A 23,358-nucleotide genomic window follows, 5' to 3' on the forward strand; every position below is an offset into this window, starting at 1 on the left:
CAGTGGAAACATTCCCGGATCCGTTGGTAAGTCCGACCAATACCCTGATGTCCACCTTCTAAACTAGCGTGATAGTGGTGTAGGACTTCCTGTTGTAAGGTTTCCGGTATCACCAGTCTCATCAATCCCATCTCGATCCTCGTTGACCCTCTTCGTAGGGGGGGGCAATAGAAGAGCAAGTCATTCAGATCCACTGCGTAATCCGTAGCGACAATACTGTAGGATTTGGCATCCTCCCGACTCAGGTCTCGTACATCCCCCATCAGATACTTCTTTAGTCCCAAAACCCACGCTTCCTCGTCCTGTGCTTTTAGGATCCGCTCAATGCGGACTCCCTTCACAAATGTTTCCTCGAGAATCTGGGGGCTGGGTCCAATCCTTCCTCTGGACCTAGTGACAGCCATCACCTGGACTGTCCTTTTCCCGGATCCAACTACCACCACTTCGTCTAGTCGGTTCAACGTAACGAGATCCTAATGCTCGGTCTCTCTCTCTACTTCGACACCACATTGATTCCGTAAAGCGGCACTGGCCAAGCTATCTGCACTGGCATTCCAATCTCGCTTGACATGCACCAACTCGTGATTCAACCAACCACGCAGGTGGATCATCACTTTCTACCGTAACAGTGTTAGGGCCGGGGCCTTGCAGTCAATCTCACCTCGCACCTGTCTGATCACCAAATTTGAATCCCCACAAATCACCAGCCTTTTTGGATCTTGTCCCTTTGTAGATCCAAACTTAGAAGGAGCCCGTTATACTCCGCTTCTTGACGGTGAGGCCTTCCGCGTAAGTAGATCTGGCCCGTACAACTTCCCATCCGGGCAGTCTCCACAGTATTGCGCTGTATGCTTCTCCTCCTCGTCTTACGCGAGCGGATCCATCGAAACTTAGGACGTGCAGATCCTCATCCACCTGTACCGTGGGGATCGGGATCTGGATCCGGCGTTTGGGCTCTTTCTTAGGAGCGATCCTAGTCAGCGCCTCATCCATCTTAGCTCGAGGTGTGATGCTCGCGGCCAAGACTCCCAGGATCTCGTCTTCCCCTTTCAATCATTTCACAATCTCCAGTGTCCAAGGCGAGAGTAAAGCTGCCCACTGTCCCAAACGTCCTTGCAACCCGGCCGACTTGAACAGCCAGGCTAGCGTAGAGTGTCGAGTCAGGATCCGGATGGATCTTCCCACCAGCAGGTTGTAATTGAGATCCAGTACGCGCAGAAGCGCGAGTATCTCTTTCTCCACCGCTCCGTAGTTCAGTTCATTCGGCTTCAGTGTCCGGCTGACGAAGGTGACTGGATGACAAATCACTTCATGTTCTTGTACCAAAGCTGCTGAGACTGCCCAGTTACTGGCATAAACTATCACCGTAGGTTGACGTTGCGGATCAAAATGCCGGAGGATAGGTGTGGTTGCGATCCTGCTTCTCAACTCCACGAATGCGTGTTGAGCTCGAATCCACCGAAGCTCCACCTTTTCCGAGTTCTGATCCGTCGTCTTTATCCTGATTGGATCCTCTTTCCTTTGGTCCCGGGGGGGATCCAGCTCCTGTTTTAGGTCTTCTTCTGGCATCGTACTACTTGGATCCCCTCGTGGATCCGACATCTCCAGGGCCAGAGCTTGTTGGATTTTGATTCGGACAGCTGGAGTAGTCATTGCGGCAAAGTCTACCTTGTTCAACTCATATAGTTCCACAGCAAACAGTGCGTAATCCTCGATGAACCGACTGTAGTAGTTCAAACTGCCCAAGAAGGATTGCATCGCCCGTAACGACCGTGGGAAGGGCAAGTCCGCTAACGAAGACAGGTCCTTAGGATTCGCCTCCAATCCTTCCTTGGAGACTCGATGGCCTAAGTAATCCACCTTGCGCATCCCCCATAGCTTTTTATCACGCTGATAGAGAGATTCCACTTAGTACACGCCTCCAGTAGGGATGTCACACTTTCACACAACTGATCCCGCGACTCTGCTGGGATTAGAATGTCGTCGATATAAGATCTGCGTCCTAACACAGACGGCGTCCCAGGATCCCCTGGCTCTCCTGCTTCGAATGGATCCACTTCCGTATGATCTTACCTGGATCCACCATTTTCGGGTTCCGGTATTCGGGTGAATCCAGAGAGGGCGTTATCGATCAGGCGCTGGTAGATCTGGGGTGCGTTCTTCAATCCGAAAGCGACATTCGCGGTTTCCAACTGAAAGCAGTTCCCAAAGCGTGGAGAATGGGAATAAACATATTCGCGGCGAGCTCGATTCCATCATAGTTCACCCACCCCAGAAACCCACTGGGTCATGTCCCAGAGAGCAGTACCAGAGCACTTTATCCAAATCTTCCAACAGCTCATTGATTAGAGGCATCGGATACACCATCAATCGAGTCAGGCCGTTAACTAGCCGGTAATCTATGCACAAACGTATATCCACCCCGTTATTCTTGATGATGATTACCACCGGAATTGCCCATGGGGACGTTGAGAAACTGATGATCTTGGCTTGCAGCAGGCCCTTAATCAGATCCGATATGTTTTCTCGGAACTGAGGTGCCACCTTTCGCACCCTTTGAGCGATCGGTTTCGCGTCGCCGACATCGATGTCACATTTGACTCCGCGGGCAGCGGGCGGTAATGCATTACCTTTACCAATCAGCAGATGTCGGCTTTCCCAGATTTTCTGACGCAACCGATCCACTTCCGCGGGCTCGTTTGCCCCTGGATCCACTTGGATATCGTCAATCGTGACCTCCTCTGTGGTCAGTGGTACCTCCGGGATCACCGCCAGGCCATCCCCGAGATCCTCTGCGTGTAGATCCCCGCCTTCATGGTAACAGACTTGTTCACCTTCCGTCTTCGTCGGATCCACCATTGGATCCAAGCACCGCGACCCTCTTTCACCTGACAGTCCTTCTTTCTTCGGGGGATCAGGTACCCTGGTATCAAGGAAGTCACCAGTTGGATCTAGTCGATCCTCTAGCGAGTTAAAACCCGACGGTTCTGGTTTGACTAGTGTTGCCACTCTCGATAAGGATCCAGGCACTTGGTTTTCTGAAAAGCTAGGATCCATTCTGGGGTCAGCGGGATCTGGCGGTCCGGCTCCAGCCTTCTGCGATCCTTCATCCACTGACCCTGCGTTATCTAGGGGCCGGCTCTGGGGGTCATCCCTGGTCTTGGGTCCAACCTCCTGCGCTTGGACCTCCATCCGACGATCCCTCTGCAGGATCTTTCGCGGAGTTGGATAGGAAGGCCTATCCACCAAGAGGCCAGTTGGCCCCGCCGGGAGCTCCACCTCTCCGAGAGATTCGATCTCGGTAGTCGCCTCGTACGCCAGATTCGGCCATTCTCTGTAACGACGGGGTACTGTGGACACGTGCCATGCTGAAGATTCCACTGACACATATCCAGGTCGCCTAGGTATACCGTCCTTCGCCAACCATCGTCCGATCTCTTCATAATGGTCCAGTAATAGTCTCTTGTCGCTGACGTTCGTGACCTGGAGGTATTGCGATCGACCTGGTCCCTGGATTACGGTAGGCACCCCCGAGTGACCCACAGTTTCTCATGTTCCACCCACTTTAACCGATCCGGCAGTTCCCAGGTTTCTCCGGGCTCGATCCAGGTCGTCTTATCCGCCCTTATGATCCTCATCTTCGCCCCGTACAACGGCTGCCGTCCTCTGAGCTGGATCCGCATCTCGTCAGGGAAACAAAGTGTCCCATCCGCCAGATCCAACCTCACTCCGGCTGGTACCATGAAATCCATCCCGAGGATGGCGTCTTGACCAGCGAGATCTCCAACCCAAATGTCAAACCAGTACACCAAGCAACCTGCCAACGTGATCTTGATTCGCGTTCTCCCGTTTGTACGATACACGCCTTCACCAATCCCAACACAATCTTGGATCCGACTCCCATCCACTTGGCACCCAATCTTACGAGCAAAGGCGGTATCCAGTATAGACACCTCGGCAACACTATCTAGGAGTAGGATTGCTTTTTCATTGTTGATCTTGCCCCCTACGTTGGCTTGTCTGAACCACTTTCCTGGGGCATGGTACTTCCAGTATCCACGGACAACGGTTCATGGAACGAGAGGGCTGTGCCCTGGTGGTTTCGCACCACCGATAGGTGGCTTCCAAAGCCAACGCCCAACCACTGAGCTAAAAGGGGATTGCCCTTAAGCTTGTCCAAGCGTGGACAATCGTTCATGGAACGAAAGGGCTGTGCCTTGGTGGGTTCTAACCACCCACCTATCGCTTGTGTGGTGTAGCGGGATCAGCAAAATCTGCGAGATTGCCAGATCCAACTTATCAACTGCGCCCAGACACCGACTAACGGAGGGGGTCCCCCGATGATCCGGGTTCCGCTGAACTTTCCTCACCTTGTGTACCCGTCGGTAGGGCGGGATCTTGCTCTCTCGGTAACTTCCGAAGAGTTCAAGTGGTGAAGCTTGAGTGTCTTGGCGAGACGTGGGGATGGGGTGGAGCAGCAGTGGAAAATTTTCACTCTGCGTCCGTGGATGGCTCCGAATCCTAAGCGAATAGGGATCCGGGGCCTAGATCGTGGATCTGGCCGTAGGGTTGCCTTGCGGGTGTGTTCCCTTGCCTTTGCGTTTCCTTTACGTCGTACTTGCCGCCTCTTGTGACGGGATCTTGAGAGTTGAGACCTTCTAGGGTGTAACCGACCAAGTAGTAAATTCGGTTAACCTGTCGAATCTGCACGTATATAGGAAAAGCTCACTAGGTTGTAGGATCTGGCCAATGTATTATCCAGTTATCACTACCAACACTAGATTCGCAATTCCTAACCTTCTCCGAGCTCGTACGGCCAATGTAGTTCCGGTTCTTGAGGGCAGGAAGGCACTTGCGTGTTATTGTGCAAATTGAAGACTGTATTGATACTTAAGCCTATACCTGCCTGGATTTCTACCTTCTATGTCTTTTACTTGTTAAACCCTTACCAGGCGCGGCTGCATGTCCCTTCTTCCCTTGACCCATCATCCCAGCTGTATTATCTTCAGATCCACCGGATCCATGGCGTAATCATTATGGTCACCCTATTATGGGTACACTCATCTGGATCCAGGTCGCTTGGATCCACTTCACTGTAAGGGTACACTCGTCGTGGATCTGAGCTCTCCAATAATCCAACATCATCTTGCCACCGTCCGTGATATCCATTGTTCCACGAAAGTTTGAGATCCACTACCTTCATCATCCCTGTATGCTGGATCCAGGTCCCTCTATGCGGGATCCTCCTTCCTTGGATCCGAACTCGGAAGTATGGGATCCGGGACCTCTCGCGGTGGATCTTAACTTCTCATTAGCCGTGGTTACTAGATCCACCTTCAGGTGGCACCTACCATCATTCATTCTTGGGATCCACACTCGATCCACCGTTACATAGTATATCCCAGTTCCACCTAAGTGAATCCAGGTGAGGGTGGATCCGAGATAGGTCTTGATGGATCTTGCCCTCCCGTACACCACTCATACCAGATCCATCGTCATTTCATACGGGGTGCTGCTCGTCATGGCGAATCCACCACAGGCAACTTGCATCCGTGCCAGACAACCCAAATCCCCTCTAATCACTTGAATTGTCACTGATTTAAGATAGTGACCCCGCGTCAGGTCCATTCTCCTATTTCTGAGAAAGCACTTCACCACACTTGTGAAGCGAGTGTTCAACCGCTGAGCTGCTGTCGACGACTCGAATGAGTCAAGAGCATTGCTCTAAGCAGTTTGCGGCTCTTGGAGTAGGCACGGAGCGCGAGCGTAGGTCTGAGACCGCTTGAGAGCAAGATGTGCGCTGCGCCTGGATCATTGGGCCGTGGGCCGACGACGAGAAGTTGGGCATCAACGATGCGTAGGCGTTTGTGAGCTCACGGAGCTGTACAACGCTGGTGTGAGGTGTAGTAACCTCCGCCGTCTTAACAAGACGTGACCTCGCTGAGGAAAGTTTCGAGAATGGAATGTTCTCATTTGAGTGGGGGGAGTGTAACGGGGTTACATGGTGTGGAACACACAGGGGTACGAAGTACCCGGAGAGTTAACAAGGTCTCTCAGTACGTTGGCTGAAAGCCACACGTTATGCATTTGATTAGGTTTAACCATGCTAGATAGTTAAACAGATACATTTACCCCTAGGCGGCTTGGCCGCAATAATAGTAAATAAAACACTTCTGGTTTTGAAGCATAAAAAGTTAAGGTATTAACGTTGAGCCCTGGTCTTGGGCTGTAAGTGTCCTCTGGATAAGGAACTTAGTATTAGTGACTCTGAGTCGAACGTCTTCCTCTGACGTTAAAGCTACGGCAGCCCCGCTGCAGCTCAAGTCGCTAACGGACAACGGTACCTGGAAGTTAGTGCCAAGACCAACGCACCAGCGCCCGATCGGTTGCCGCTGGGTGTTCGCGTTGAAGCGCAACGAGAAGGGGCAAGTGATTCGACACAAGGCTCGTCTTGTGGCAAACGGGTATTCACAACGACAGGGCATCGACTACGAAGAGCCGTACGCGCCTGGGGCTTACCTGAACTCAATCAGGGCAGTGCTGGCTAAGTATTGTGCTGAAGGATTCGACATCGAGCAGTGCGACGTGGATACAGCGTTTCTGTACGGGAAGCTCGAAGAAGAGATCTACATGGAGTTGGCAGAAGGTCTTTGGGGGCTACTGGTACTGGCAAAGGCTCAAGGTGAAGATGATGTCGTCTGCATGCTACTGCAACGTTTGTACGGACTCAAGCACTCGTCTCGTGTCTGGAACGAGACCATCGACAACCATCTCAAGATCATGGAAGTTTCAGGCTGATGACGCTGACCCGAGCATCTACACGAGAGGTGCAGGTGATGACGAGTGCATCGTGTATCTATACGTGGACGACATGCTGATTGCGTCACGAGACAAGGTCATCATCGCGTCGGTAAAGGCTGGCATCGCCGAGAAGTTCAAGATCAAGGATCTAGGACCCACCCGGTTCATTCTCGGTATCGAGATCGATTACGACATCGATGGCAAGAAGCTTGGCATCTCACAACGCGCATACACCGAGTCGATCATCAAGAAGTTTGATCAAGACAGCGCGAAGCCAAGCCTGATGCCTCTAGCCCAAGTCTACACCTGACTAAGGAGGACGGACCGGAGACCGATGAAGACAAGGCTAAGATGAAGTTGAAGCTGTACCGATCGCTCATTGGTAGCATCATGTACCTGGCGTGTGGCACACGACCTGACATCTCGCTTGCTGTTGCCAAGCTGAGTCGCTGGAGAATCCTGGTGAGAAGCACTGGAATGCTGGAATCAAGGTGGTGCGCTATCTGTTGAAGACCAAGGAGGTGGGCATCGTGTACGACGGTTCGCAAGGAACAGAGCTCGTCGCCTACTCGGATGAAGACTGAGCTGGCAACCGCGACGACAGACGTTCGGTTAGCGGGACAATGCTCATGATGTGCGGGGCACCAGTGGTTTGGCGCTCCACGTTTAAGAAGACCGTCGCCCTAAGCTCGACTGAGGCCGAGTACATGGCTCTTAGTGACTGCATCAAGGAAGTGATGTGGATGCGTCTACTGCTTAAGGACATTGGTGCTGAACAAGTGGGGGCTACGGTGATCTACGAGAACAACCCAGGTACCATGGCGTTGGCGAAAACGTCGGTTATCAAGCTCGTACCAAGCACATCGACATTCGCTACCACTTCATTCGTGAAAACGTTATGAGTGATGAAGTTGAGCTGGAGTATATGGAAACCAAGAACTAGCTCGCGGACTTCCTTACCATCTGTCGTCGAAGACGCTACGCTACTTGATGATGAAGAGCAATTTGGTCGTCAAGCTCGAGACGTCGACTTGCGTGGGGGTGTTGTGATTGCACTTTGCCATCACTTTGCCTGGGTTCCAACCTCTAGACACGCGCCTGGAGCACGCGGTTGGTGCGTGACAAGCGTGTGCCATGAGCGGTCATAAGTTGAAGTGGGTCAAATGGAGCTATCTGATTGGCTGATCCTAAATGATTGGCATGGTTAATGCCACGGTCGGATTTGTGCATATCCAGTCCACATACAAAACCCAAGTGATTTTCGTCGCCAACGCTTATGACGAGTATAGGCGTTGCCGACGAAATGTATCTTTGTGTATGGATTAACATGTGATTAGGAGGATTACGGAGGAAAGTAAAAGGGGCTAGCAAAGCAAGACAAGAACAATTAACTCAATAAAACTCACTTTCGAATTTCCTTTCTTCTTAACACAAGCCTCGAGCGCATACTCTCCATTATCATGTGGACCCGTATAATATCGTGGTTTGGAACGTTTCCGTTGCCCCGTCCTATAGGTTGGATGTTGTGTTCTTCAATATCCCGTGCTCTTTCATGCTCTTTCATGCTCTTCCTGGCTTCGTGGCTTTCTGCTCACCCGTGGCCCACACTGCTTATTGTTAAGCGCTCTCTCTTTTGGGTTTATGCTCTTTCGTACACCCTTCTTTCGCAGCTGCTAACTATTTCTTGTTCTCAAACGATTTTGTAGGTTGCACCGGGTTCGTTGTGCATAGTCTTTTGTGGCCGTTGACCTCCCATCGCTGGTACTCTAGCTGAAGGGCGCTATTCCGTGGTTTGGTGCCTTCACGCAGTCGTGTTGCTACGTCGCCCATGTATCGTGCTCTCCTGGTGAGGTTCCATCGATCGCGCTATTACGCTATCGTGCAATCACGCTATCACGGTGTGATAATGCTGTCTATGGTATTGTGCTCACGAAGTGTATCTGCGTTGTCCGGTTTATCGTGTTCTACAATGGCATCGTGCTCCACAGTGTGCAATCGTGGTCACCCCAAGGCCCCCCCCCACAGTGTATGTCGTGGCTGGCCCGCCGTCCGTGCAATCCCGTTCTAATGTACTACTGTCCTACATTGCTCGGTAAGCTCAGGTTATACAGTGAAATCGTTCTCTGCGACTCAAAGGTTTCCCGTCTATAGCTACGCAGCTGCGTTCTCCCATGTTTAGTGGTATAGTCCATGCTATCATGCTAACTTGTAGTGTCGCGGCTGGTCTTTCGTCAATGCGATCGTTAGCTACCGTAGCATCGTGTTGTGAGACTCGGTGATCTCCGGTTCTACCCTAATATCGTGCTCCAATGCTCGGTGATATTCCGTTTATGTCTACTGCGGCTTCATGTTTGGTCGGCCGACTGTGCCCTGTGTTCTACCGTGGTGCTATGGGAGAATTGCTGTCTGTGCACTCTTAACGCTACGTGCTCTACCGTGGCTTCGAACGTTCGTGCTCTTCCGTAGCTGTGCTTTTCAGCATGCTGGGGTGTCTATATATTAGCTCCCTTCCGAGGCCCGTACGCTTTCGTCATATTCTTGTCCTTCTGTCCTTTTCATGGCTGTGTGCTCTTCCGTCTTTCACGCTACTTATAAAACTTCGTGGTTTGCATCGGCTAAGTCTTCTATCATCGTCCATGGCCTTCCGTGGTTCGTGTTGCTCTTCTAACCCATCGTCTACATAGGGTGGGTCGATGTTCCTTCGTGCTTCGTGCTGTTGCTTAGTCACGTGCCTCCGCGCTAACTTAAACACAATAGCTGTTCCCATTTTGTTTGATGTACACTACATATATTGTTGGAAAGTTCGCACAATATATGAAGGTCGCACACTACGCGCGCAAATACAAAGGAAGATGACACTTTTTCCCGGAGGCAGTGTGGGGTGCAGGGCACGATCATCTTTTTTTAAAGTATTCTCATTTTTATTAATAGTAATAAATTGTGATTTATTATCGAACGCTGATATAATAATTATGTGTACTACTACTACAAATAGCTGCAAGGAAAAATATGAAATGTCTTAATAATAGTACTACTCAAAACAGTATTGTAAGTTTAATTCTTAGAAAAGTACTATGAAGCCTAAAATATCATTCTATATCCAATAGCTACTAAAGTATCGATTGAGGCATAAATATAAGTCACCAGGACCTACAAAAACTGTCAACAGCTCCTACGACGATATTGCATGTGTGTGCACGTCGGCGCCTCCTATTAATTCTAATTAACGCGTGCACAGGTAGCGCCCTTAGCGTGACCTTGCGAGCCGCAGCTGAAAATGAGAGCAAAATGAAATTTGAACGCTGCATTTAAGTACGATGTGTTGGCCACATACAGTGTGTAAACCACATAATGCGATTATAGGCAATTGGCGCCGCCTTCGCTGCGCTCGGCAGCCAGCAGAACGCCCGCATTAGCGTGGGCTTTATTAACCCTAACCCGTTACGGACGGACGTACGGACAGACACTAGGGGGGTAAGATAAACGAGGCCTCAAATGGCCTACTTAAGTATTAAAAATTACTCTCAACTTGGTCGTTCGCAAATCTAATTTTTGATTCCCCCTAACTCTTTTCTGTAAAATATCCTTTATTGCCTGTGCCCCCCTGATTGCCTGTATCGTTTTACTCAAATTTTAGTCCGCCAATGAATCTACAATAGTCGTTTTTTTATCTCCTGGTACGCTTGATAAGGTTTCTGGAAATAGAGTCTCAGTTACTGGTTAAAGGAACCTTTTAAGGCTCACAACTAATCACCAAATCCAACCGATCACGAATTCACCCTTCAGACAAGAATGATTTGTGGTCGTCGATGACTCCATTTTCTTTTTTTCTTGATCAGTCAATTTTCCTTCTCGTTCTGATGACTTCGGGCGATCTGTCCTTGAATGCGTGCCGTATCTGCGAGAAGCTAGACCACTTCGCTTAGCCCGTACTTAGACTTCCGTTTTGATTCTCGTTGCTGTTGATACGGCCAGCCGACGAATCTCCTTATTTTTAAGAGTCCATCATTGCATCTCTCAAGAACTAATCATTGATTGATTAAAAAAAATATTAATATTGATTATGTTTTACATGATAGTATCACAAATATTATAGCGTATGACGTAAAAGATTGGCGTACGGGCTGAAGCCCGAGAAGCGTAGTTCTCAAACATCGAGAGTTTTTTTTTTGGTTGGTGAATGAAGAGGAAGAAGATAAAGAGATTTGGAAAGAAGCATACATCGATTGACTGATTGACGTACTTGCGAAATGAAATGGGTAGGCGGCTCACTAACTGACTGTGGTGTTTGATATGGGTGAAGAGTGTGCCGATGCTACTTGATGCGATGTGGTGTGACTTCACGAGATGTTGATCTTAGTGAGGCCGTACAGTTTGGCATCGATTTGACAGCAGTTGCGGTAGGCGTTGAGTTTGAACGGTGTGATCATCACTACGTCTCCTGGACGTGGAAGCTTGGGGTCGTCGATGTTCACTTTGAGTAGCGAGACAGAGATGAGGAATTAATTTGCTTCGAATGGGTCGTCCTGTTGCGCTTGCTTTGAGGCCTGAGGCATATACGATGTAAGATTGTAGCGAGATGTTCGTGTTGTCTATAGTTTATTACCTGTTGTTGCTGCTGCAACGGTTCTGGCGCCTGACATTCGCCAAAGTAGAGTCGTAAAAAGTGTAGACCTCGGACTGTGTCGGACGCCATCCAAAGAAGACGCGCCTTGATGTGCACGGACGCGCACACTTCCTTGTCGTTGCCGTCGCTGTGCATGATAAACTCGCGCAGATCTATTTGGCAGCAAGTACTCCATTCGTTAATAATCTGGAATAGTCGTTGTGATGCATGCCAAGCTTTAACCCGGTTAAGTACGTACCGTCGACTGTTACGAAAATCTTTCGGCTGTGCTTCTCGATCGTGCTCTCGAGCTTTTTCAGGGGCGACTGGTAGCTCGTCGTTAGGTGATCGTTCATGACTAACACTGGATCGTGTTTCATTGTCGGCGTAGACCGAGGCTCGATCATCACGTTGTCCGGTACTAGCTTGTCGACTGCGTCTTTGTCGCGCTGTTTCTTTGGTGGCATTGCTGTCGGAGGAAAAGAATGCTGGCTCGGGCTGAATGGACTGTGTGCTCTGTGGTCTATTCACGCGTTTGCTCCTGAAAGGGACTAGGCGATCGCAGCGGAAAGCATGGAACATCGAAGCAAGATTTTTTATGATGTTGTGAGCATCAGTTCTTAAACGTTTGCGACTAGGACAATGTCGTGCAGCATAGCTCAACAACGGTATGCCTGTCCCGCGCGGCGTACCTCACTTGGAGAACCAAACTTATTTCGCACCGTTAGGACTGAGCAATGCCCAGTAACTTTCGAAACTGTGCGAATCGTATCGGCGAGCATGTACAAGTCGCTAGCTATCTGAGTTGTGGGCTGTTGTTAGTCGGTTCCCAAAGTTACAAGAATCGCTTGTGTTGGTGTCAACAGCTTCACGTGTTGGCCACGATTTATGGTCTTCAGCGCTGAAGAACGGCGAGAGCGACACAGGCTCGCTGCTCAACGTAGTCGAGCACGTGAGAGCACTGAACAGAGAGTTGAAAGACTGCGCCGACAGCGTCAGCGACAACAGCGTACCCGCACGGCTATTGGTTTCAAGGATCAATGTCAATCCAATGGGGAACCGCATCAAAGCTGGCTAGACGGTGGTGCTCCGACGCTCCGTCCCGTGACTAAGAGTACGAAAGAAGAGGTTTTGCATCGATTGAGATTAAAACTTGGGCCGTCCGGGCTCGATGGTGCAACATGCGCCGTGTGCGACTGCATGAAGTTGCGCAAGTCGATGACCATGTTGTCAGTTGGCGACGATTGCGATCGCATTAAGCAAATGCAAATACTGCTGTCCCGTACCGACGAGCACTTGCCGCCACGTTTAACAGCCGAGTACGACTGCTCGGGGCTGTTTGCTTGTTTAGGTGGAATGTTGCTGTCAAAACGCGGTGTTCATCCAGCTGGCTACATTCAAGTGTGTGGAGAATGCAATGCCAGCTTAGCGAAGCAGTTGCTGCCGAAATTTGCTACCAAGAACGGGTTTTATGTTGGTTCGCTGCCGAGTCGTCTCGCCAGTGCTACGCTACCGGAGCGTTTCATGACGCAGACGGTCTCGATCATTGCTGTGACGCGGGTTATGCGCGGTGGCGCGCATCGCGCAATGCGCTCGCACTGCCTCGCATTCGACTCGATGCCGGGCCCCGCCGTGACGCTGTTGCCCACATCTGCCCGCAACATCAGCTGCTACCGAGTCGTGATGGCAGGTCTGTTCACTACCGAGCAACAAGCTCGCATTCGGCAAATGCACCTCGTTCGTCGTCAATTGGTTGAAGATTTACTGGCCTTCTAGTGTGAGTACAACGCGCTGTATGAGGACGTTGCCATTAATTACTCAGGCCTAGCGGCTGAAACGGTGGCAGAGCACTTGATTTCCGAGGAGATCGATGTCGACGTTGACGTCAACGATATCGATGCTGAGAGCAATCGTGTGGGCAGCGTCGCTAGGAGTGGTGGGACCGGTGGAGAGACCGATGTCGTGGAGCATAGCGTGGTGTTTATCACGGACGACCGCGAAGTCATCACGCAAGACATATTATCTACTCCAGTTCAAGTTGTTGATCTGCCGACCCAACACACATCGCAGTCTCAGTTTTTGGTTCCCCAAAGTCGAAATGAACCACAATAATCAGATAAGCAGCGATCACCTTTGCACGAACACAGTTGTAAGCGAATGCAACCACACCATGTGCAATAAATCAATTAATAATGCTGTATGTCGAGCTCACCTGTACAGCTCCGCTATTGCGAGCTATCTATGGTTCAAACAATCACTCCGCGACGCGCATCCTCGCGCTCCACCGTCAGGAGCTATAACTTAAAATCTCCGACCTCCGACAACCTCCGACCTGTACATAAATGGCGGCACATGTAAGTCAGTAGTTCTTAAAACAAAAATATAAAGTTTTCTTTTTTAACTGTGGGCCACATTGAAAATGTAATCACAAATAAAAAGGAGGGCAGGGTGGTGGCAGGGTGGTGGCAGGGTGGTGGCAGGGTGGTGGCAGGGCGGCAGCGGTGGCAGGGCGGTCTCAGTGCGGTCTCAGTGCGGTGGCAGGGAGGCGGCAGGGCGGTGGCAGGGCGGTGGCAGGGAGGCGGCAGGGCGGTGGGAGTGCGGCGGCAGGGCGGTCTCAGTGCGGTGGCAGGGCGGCATCAGAGCGGTGGCAGTGCGGCAAGGCGGTGCACAGGCCGGAGTGCTCAAGAATAAATAAGGCAATACATGTACATTTGATTGACTCTGGCTACATTATGCTCTACGTAATATAAAAATAATGGATCTCCACGCAGGGATGTTGCATGTGTTGCTCCTAGACGAGCAAGCTCCCTGTGGCGCTGCTACCCACCTCTTCTAAAATTTACTGCTATAATACATGCTAAATAACCACTGCTGGACTCGAGCCTTTAAAAAACGTTTCTATCGGGTCATGTCGGAGCCAACTCCAACGAGGTTCAACCTAACCCTTACCATATGGATTGTCCAAATCATCTTGTCAAGACCGTACGATTGGATGTCTAATAAATAAAAATGGATGATTGGTGATTAATACCAATACTAAAATTAAGTAGGGTCGGAGAATTGATGATTCCTGTACTTTCATAAGTAATATATTGAGTTTCGCGTCAATTCGTAAGCGCTGACCACTTACCTTTTATCAAAAAGAAATATTCTTACTCGTATTTTGACAAAGGCTCACTATACAACGCCTTGCCATCCCGAGTTTCCAACAAATCGTAAGTGGAATCGTCTTACAATTATACGCTGTTCCAATTGGCCAAAAATTGATTTAAAACTACCCAGAAGCCACTGTAAAATGAGTGAAGGAAGCGCGCAACAGACCAGCGAAAGCGCGGCCTGCGGTATGGCTGTAGCTGACGTGGAGGCAATCCGAGATGCCTGCGTTACCAAGGAAACACGAGGGAAGTACAAGAGTAGCTTGAACGGCATTGCAAAGTGGATTCGCAAGGAGCTTGCTAAAGTCGACCACAACACGGATCGATTCTTCGACAGCAATGGTGAACTTAATCTATTGGAGTTCACGCCTCCGTATTTTGAGCAGTTTCTTGTTTACAAAAGCCGTGATGTGAAAGCTGGGACACTAAGTGGTTATCGGAGTGCAATTAAGGACCTGTATAGAGTGAGGCGTCTAGCTTTGCCGCCTGAATATGGAGATGGAATGAAACAGCTTTTCTCGGGAATGAAGCGCATGGAGGCTGATAGTGACCAGATTAGTAACCCGAAGACGTCCGGGAAGCAGCCATTGACCTACTCGCTTTACCAGAAGCTCTGTAAAGAAACTTTGGAACTTGGTGATGGAGGTTTTTCTCATCTCTTCCTAATATCCCAATGGAATTTAATGTGCAGATCAATGTCTGTTCAAACCGTACAAACTCAGCATTTTGTGGCTAAAGACGATGGCATTGGTGTAATATTTGTCAAGACAAAAACGAATCAGGAAGGCACTGGGCCGCGTGATCCTCGTCACGTTTACGCGAATCCGCTAAGTCCTTCTACGTGCTGGGTAACAGCGCTCGCAATTTACTTGGCGTGCCACCCGAGATTGCAACAGGGGCCACTATTCCCAGGGTCCAACCAGAAGCTTCGATTTAGTAAGACTTTGGGTAGTCTTCTAAAACTCGATGGCTCCGCAAAAACCTATGGTACTCACTCGATACGAAAAGGTGTCGCGACATTTGCGTGCGGTGGAAGTACTGGGGGTCCTTCAATTGTGAGTGTTTGTTTACGCTGTGGTTGGTCACTTGGTGGAGTTCAGGATCGCTATTTCCGCTACGAAGCAGCAGGAGACCAATTTTTAGGTCGCGTCGTTGCTGGGCTGCCTATAAACGATTCAAAATTTGCTACACTACCGCCACATTTTAACTCCACCGGTGATAACGCAACAACATCAGTGATGAGAACGGTTTTTCCGAGTCTTGCGGATGAACCTAATTTAAACGGCATTTTACAGTTATGTCTGGCGTCGCTGGTTTTTCACAGGAAATATTTACAGCAGAATTTACCAACAAACCACCCTCTGCTCTCGACAATAGTCTTTACGAATGTGAGCGTTTTTCACAGCCTACAAGAACAACTTCAACTTGGCGATTCGAGCTGGATGCACCCGACAGGTATTCCGCCCTACATTGAGCTCTACAAAAAACTTGATAAGCAGCAGCAGTCTATCGACTTACTTCCTGATAAACTTGAGCAAAGAATGGAAGCGATATTGGAAAAGAAAGGTGTGGCAGCGGGTAATATAACGAGGGACCTTTTGCATGAGGAATTAAGAGCGTTATTAGAAGAGGTTGGGCTTCAAAAAGAGAAATCAGCGGCCTTATCAACTTTATCGACAGCACAAACTCGCTATTATCATACATGGGGTGGGAAATTTCACGTGCTTCCAAAAGACTTCGCCTTTCCAAGTATCGATCCGCTGGGGGCGTGGATACCGTGGTGGTTCGGCAATCCGGAGCTTAACTATCCACCATACAAGGGTATACCATCGGACGATCTGGACACGCCACAAAAGAAAGCAACACTGTCAGAGTGGTCAGTTATGATGCGGCATATCATAAACGGGATTGAAAAAGACCTTGGAAAACCGATGCCGGCCATCCGTGACGAAGTTCATGCCATCGAGCTGTTTAAGATTGGGTACAACACACTGGAGTTAAGGCCAAGCAAACGAAAACGGAGAAATGCCCAAATCAAGCTCACCACAGTACTAAGACTCATCAGGGAAGCCGGCCAGGAGCAGAGAAGTCCGGATGGCATATGTGGGCGGCCACTTAGGCGCCGGAAGCGGCGCACGCGCCACAGCAATAGTACCTGTGCTACAGGGAACTCGTCAGTGCGTGATGAAGAGTAAACTTTCTAGTGCACGACTCAGCGTTAAAATACCTGTTTTCATCCAATCAAAAGTCTCCCCCATAACGTCGGCGATTGCATCTTACGTTTTCTCAACTCAATTGATATTCATCCATACACAGCGTATCACTCGACATCCTTCTCCACAACCACTTCTGTGAGATTAAAACTTGGGCCGTCCGGGCTCGATGGTGCAACATGCGCCGTGTGCGACTGCATGAAGTTGCGCAAGTCGATGACCATGTTGTCAGTTGGCGACGATTGCGATCGCATTAAGCAAATGCAAATACTGCTGTCCCGTACCGACGAGCACTTGCCGCCACGTTTAACAGCCGAGTACGACTGCTCGGGGCTGTTTGCTTGTTTAGGTGGAATGTTGCTGTCAAAACGCGGTGTTCATCCAGCTGGCTACATTCAAGTGTGTGGAGAATGCAATGCCAGCTTAGCGAAGCAGTTGCTGCCGAAATTTGCTACCAAGAACGGGTTTTATGTTGGTTCGCTGCCGAGTCGTCTCGCCAGTGCTACGCTACCGGAGCGTTTCATGACGCAGACGGTCTCGATCATTGCTGTGACGCGGGTTATGCGCGGTGGCGCGCATCGCGCAATGCGCTCGCACTGCCTCGCATTCGACTCGATGCCGGGCCCCGCCGTGACGCTGTTGCCCACATCTGCCCGCAACATCAGCTGCTACCGAGTCGTGATGGCAGGTCTGTTCACTACCGAGCAACAAGCTCGCATTCAGCAAATGCACCTCGTTCGTCGTCAATTGGTTGAAGATTTACTGGCCTTCTAGTGTGAGTACAACGCGCTGTATGAGGACGTTGCCATTAATTACTCAGGCCTAGCGGCTGAAACGGTGGCAGAGCACTTGATTTCCGAGGAGATCGATGTCGACGTTGACGTCAACGATATCGATGCTGAGAGCAAATCGTTGTGGGCAGCGTCGCTAGGAGTGGTGGGACCGGTGGAGGAGACCCGATGTCGTGGAGCATAGCGTGGTGTTTATCACGGACGACCGCGAAAGTCATCACGCAAGACATATTATCTACTCCAGTTTCAAGTTGTTGATCTGCCGACCCAACACACATCGCAGTCTCAGTTTTTGGTTCCCCAAAGTCGAAATGAACCACAATAATCAGATAAGCAGCGATCACCTTTGCACGAACACAGTTGTAAGCGAATGCAACCACACCATGTGCAATAAATCAATTAATAATGCTGTATGTCGAGCTCACCTGTACAGCTCCGCTATTGCGAGCTATCTATGGTTCAAACAATCACTCCGCGACGCGCATCCTCGCGCTCCACCGTCAGGAGCTATAACTTAAAATATCCGACCTCCGACAACCTCCGACCTGTACATAAATGGCGGCACATGTAAGTCAGTAGTTCTTAAAACAAAAATATAAAGTTTTCTTTTTTAACTGTGGGCCACATTGAAAATGTAATCACAAATAAAAAGGAGGGCAGGGTGGTGGCAGGGTGGTGGCAGGGTGGTGGCAGGGTGGTGGCAGGGCGGCAGCGGTGGCAGGGCGGTCTCAGTGCGGTCTCAGTGCGGTGGCAGGGAGGCGGCAGGGCGGTGGCAGGGCGGTGGCAGGGAGGCGGCAGGGCGGTGGGAGTGCGGCGGCAGGGCGGTCTCAGTGCGGTGGCAGGGCGGCATCAGAGCGGTGGCAGTGCGGCAAGGCGGTGCACAGGCCGGAGTGCTCAAGAATAAATAAGGCAATACATGTACATTTGATTGACTCTGGCTACATTATGCTCTACGTAATATAAAAATAATGGATCTCCACGCAGGGATGCTGCATGTGTTGCTCCTAGACGAGCAAGCTCCCTGTGGCGCTGCTACCCACCTCTTCTAAAATTTACTACTACATAGTAGCATATTATTAAAAAGCAAACATGTTAAACTAATGTGTGGTAGTAGTTGCACTGGTCGGAGAAGTCGGAGAAATGACTTAATGCATGTGATATGCCTACATATTGAAATTTGTAAGAGCATCTCCATATTTCCTGAGTCCCCTCCGACCCGATATGTCGGAGCCAACTCCAACGAGGTTCAACCTAACCCTTACCATATGGATTGGCCAAATCATCTTGTCAAGACCGTACGATTGGATGTCTAATAAATAAAAATGGATGATTGGTGATTAATACCAATACTAAAATTAAGTAGGGTCGGAGAATTGATGATATTCATCCATACACAGCGTATCACCCGACATCCTTCTCCACAACCACCCCTGTGCATGCCGCCTAGTCCGGCCTTCAAGACACGATCAGCACATATTCCTGCAGACGTCACCCTCCATACCAGGCATATGCACACTCACTCACCGCGTACGCATATCACCGAGCTACGACGCCGGCCACCCGTCAGCCCCCGCACCCGCCGATCTCCCGTTCCGATCTGCTCTGTTCGGTGCCTGTTGCCTTCCCTTGAGAAATCCACTGCGTTGTTGCATGAATGATGAATGTAGCGACGTTGATCGTCGTAAGGTTGACCGAAGGTCGTACGGTCACAAACGGCCGTTGACCGTCGAAGGTTGACCGAAGGTCGTACGGTCACAAACGGCCGTTGACCGTCGAAGGTTGACCGAAGGTCGTACGGTCACAAATGGCCGCTATACCCCCTAAGATAGTTATTCGAACTAACGTTCTTCGAGCTACGAATTTGGGACTACGCATTGTTTAGGACTCTATACTACTCACAAACCTTCTATCTTCGAATTTTACTAGTTTGGAAAGTTCATCGATAGCTACAAACTATTCCTTCATTGACTTTTGTTTTATTCTTTCCATTTGCACCACGTTTCCGAAATACCAGAGCTTCTTCGGGCGAAACACGACTTCGTTTGTTAGATATACTGTTAGTGAGATCAACACGTTTTTTTAGAAAACAGTACCAGTAAATATGAACTAAAAGCGGTCATGCCTTAATCCTCCCGACTCAAGCATAGAGCGCAGATCATCTTGTCAAGTATGTGTGCACATAACTTTGACGATGGTTTTGTCCTTAGCGTTTCCAACCCTTCTATCTCAAGTTTTCTAGCCACGCAGCGTGTGCACCCACTTCCTTGGCAGTCTTTTGTATCTTTTCAGCTTGTTTCTTGGCCTCCTTCGCTGCGTATATGATTTAACTTTTCTCAGCATCATTCAGGGAATCTCAAAGGCGCGATATTATCTTCATCATATTCGATAAAATCACTATTCTCGACCGTTGCCTTCGCATCCGTGGCCACTTATACCGCGCTGCTGGTGTGAAATACAGTCAGAAGCACCGCCGCGGAAATGTTGGTGAAACGCATGTGTGTTGTAAGGCTTGATGTACGATTTTTTGGCTACTTAATTTTTTTTCGGAATAAATGAAACTTCGTAACCGATACAAAGCTGTGCAGATGGGTTCGTGTATATGCACGCAGGTGCTGTGCCATTATTTGAAAGCGTCCTTATATGTTGTGAGTCGGGACTGCCTACGATTGGTTGTGAAAGCTGCGAGTACGGTGTCAGCGAAAGCCACAAAAATGCATTATTGTAAGGATAGAAAACTGATTCGAATCTGGTGAAGGGAGCAGTACTACTGGTGAGTCTTTGCATCTGTTGTTGTACCCGATGAAGTTTTGTAAGACTCTACTTTAGAGTAGGTTTTTTTACAAATGCTAACGACTGTTTCCACACAGCACTGTCAAATTGATGAAGTGGAGAGACAACGTTGCCGTTCTACAATTAGTGTAAGTACTCCTAATATGCGATTCGTACTACTTTCCTGGTCTATCATGATAATCTTTGTTTATGGACACGTACCGGAATGTGAAACATCTCATTAGCCCTATCAAAATATTGGTGCCTCTGTTTCACCTCTGACATCAGTATCGACACTTTGAGGATGAAGGTTCGTGATATTGAGTCTACACGTATCATAATTCACCCAGGTATCATGTTAAGGATAAAAGCAAAGGCACATGTTTGTCGGTCATTGGAAGAGGAGGTGACTTTTTGTTTGTAGTAACGAGGTAATTTACGAAGACCGGCTCGAATGAAGTGTCCAGGGCCGATTAGAAGCTTATATGTTTTGGTGCTTCTGAAAGATTTATTGAGATCACGCGTGCATCCATTGTTGTCGAGCAATACGATGAAAGTATATCCATTGAGGAACAAGAAGGGCTGTATGGACAGCCTCAATTCGCTCGCAAAAAAGGTTGCTTGGTGACATGCACAGCAGCATACGCCGTGTAGAGGCTACGCGAAACTTCAATGGCACCTTCTAGAGTGATTTCTAGTAGCAGGAAAACTTGGTATTGAAACGCCGTGAGTTTAGTTTCCTGGCTTATCTAGAACTAATAAGCTACCGGACGAAAAAGATCGACTACACTGCTCCGCATGAACTTTTTTGGCCTTCCAACTTATTTGAAGTTTTTTTTCTTCCGGGATTCAAATGATATCGCGTTCTTTTTATTCTTATAAAGTATTTAACGAATCAAAGCAATGTAAACAATCATAGGAAACAAACTAAAACCATCTATGAACCATTTCAATATAGTCGCTAGGTGATTACAAAAGGGCGGGGGGGGTCGATAGATCCTTGTTTTTTAGAATACGATTGCAATTATATGGCAGGGCAGGGCGTCTATGAGATATATACGAGGAAATGCTCTGAGAAGTCAGGAACTAAATGATAGTGTTTTCAGATCTGATACTTATTTAAACATGTCAATTCTACTTGTCCGGAGTTTCAACCGTCCCGATCTTCCAATAGCGTCGATCTCTCTCGAGTAACAGACTTTTTTCCACTTGAGCTGGCACATCGCTTGTTTCAGAGAACGAAAAAAATTTAACCTGGGAAAAAACACTCACTTTTTGAGGCTGGAGAGTTTTAATTTACATCCGAAAAATAATGAATTATTAAAAACATCGACATCCACTATTATTGTTCCTTGCCTACCAAGCATATCCAGGAATTCGTATCTGCTGAAGCGTCCTCTATGAGACGGGGGCATTAAATGCTCCGATAGCAGAACGCATCTTTTCGTGTTCTCCCTCAAGTTTTGTTATCAGAACAACCATCAATCATTCTTCATATAGCCAAAAACCCTTGAGAAAAATGAAATATTTCGTTATAGGTTTAAGTTGCTACTATTAATACATTTTGGTGTTGGCAGAACTGATCATATCTAAAATTTGAAGGCACAAAACGATCGTTATAACTTAGGTCTACGCGGCAGTTATTACTGTAAAATGTTCTGTGATGAATTGATAAAATCAGACATCAATCGTATTTACTGTACAAGGTGACTCTGATCAGTAAGCAATGATGTGCGTGTAAGTTTCATTCCTCCTACTTGGTTTGATACTGAAGAAGCGGCTACAGCGCTATAACAGTCTGATAAGTCTCAGAGAGTACAATACCTACTAGTTTACCGATCGGCAAACAAGGCTGTTCTGCGTGGAGATCCACCTTGTTCTGGAAGTTTCCTCACTCTTAGCCCATACTAAAATAAGGCAAACCCGCATCATTTCGCTAGAAATACCAGTTTCTTTTATTTTGCACCTGCTGAACACAAAATCCTCTGCAAGGATCGGTTCTGATTTCGCAAACCTCCTCTTTACTATTCTCCTCTTCACTTAAGTTCCAATATGACCAAAATATGGGGGTCTGTCAAGCCAAAAAACCATGCTCGACCAGAAGTGGCGGATTTGCGGCTGACCCTCAAAGTGCATTTACCTGTCATTTTGTGATGTATAATTCTTACAAGGATATAAGTTTCCATGTGTGAGATGGCAGTCCCTCATTTTGTGCTGTATAATTCTTACAATGAGATTAGTTTCCACGTGTGAGCTGGCAGTCCCTGTGTGAAGAGGCCAGCTCCAGCGGGGCATGCTAGTGGTCTGTCAGAGCCCGGTATTAACACTGACACTCGATCGTGAATCCTATATTACGGCTGACGCTTCAGCCTGCGGCTGCGCACTTGCCGACGTGCGGACACGCGCGGTTATACCAAGCTTACTATGATCGCTGGCCAAGAGCGACCGTGAGAAGCACGACGACATCGACTTAGGTAAAGTATGCTTTGTATTTTCTTATGTATCGAATAGAACTTGCGGAGAGGCGTACTGACTTGCGTGCGGCTTTCTCTCTCTCTCTCTCTCTCTCTCTCTCTCTTTCTCTCTCTCTCTCTCTCACTCACAACTCAATTTATGGCTCAGCGAACCTAAGAGAAGAGCAAGCCCTGCAGTCCTGTCGTGGCATTTTCCCCGGCACTCACTGTGCTTACGTACCGCTTTTGATCGCTCAATTTGCTAGTGTTTCTTAAGTGTAAGTCTAATATAATGGCACCTACTCTAAGAAGCGACCTACGTTTGGTGAGCAGTCCGGTGACGGGCCCTGCGTCACATCCGGTTATGAGCCCAATAGGGGTATATGGCTCGTAGCGGACGCGCAGTGTGTAGAAAACCCAAGTCATAATGGAATCGAGGGGCGCGTCGATTAGATGATAATGTGGCTGACACCACGACAGGTCGTGATGATGATGTGCTGTCACACGAAGAAGCCAAGCATCTTATCCGTTTGTTATCCGGAATTTAAGGTAGCCGCCTGCTCCGTGTGT

General features: G+C 48.8%; 1 protein-coding gene and 1 pseudogene across 2 annotated transcripts; both read right to left on the reverse strand.

Moving 5' to 3' along the window:
* Positions 1-4,087: 4,087 nt before the first annotated feature.
* PITG_28408 lies at positions 4,088-4,159 on the reverse strand (annotated as a pseudogene). The gene has a single exon. The product of its transcript is annotated as a tRNA-OTHER (tRNA).
* A 6,982-nt stretch (positions 4,160-11,141) lies between these two features.
* PITG_15305 (uncharacterized protein) lies at positions 11,142-11,874 on the reverse strand (the record flags this gene model as incomplete). Its single annotated transcript, XM_002898703.1, has 3 exons — positions 11,142-11,275; positions 11,443-11,580; positions 11,667-11,874. 3 exons carry the CDS (start codon positions 11,872-11,874, stop codon positions 11,142-11,144), a joined length of 480 nt encoding a protein of 159 aa, XP_002898749.1.
* Between the last annotated feature and the right edge of the window lie 11,484 nt (positions 11,875-23,358).

This window comes from Phytophthora infestans, genomic scaffold (assembly GCF_000142945.1).
Source record: "Phytophthora infestans T30-4 supercont1.35 genomic scaffold, whole genome shotgun sequence".
NCBI classification, from domain to species: Eukaryota; Oomycota; class Peronosporomycetes; order Peronosporales; family Peronosporaceae; genus Phytophthora; species Phytophthora infestans.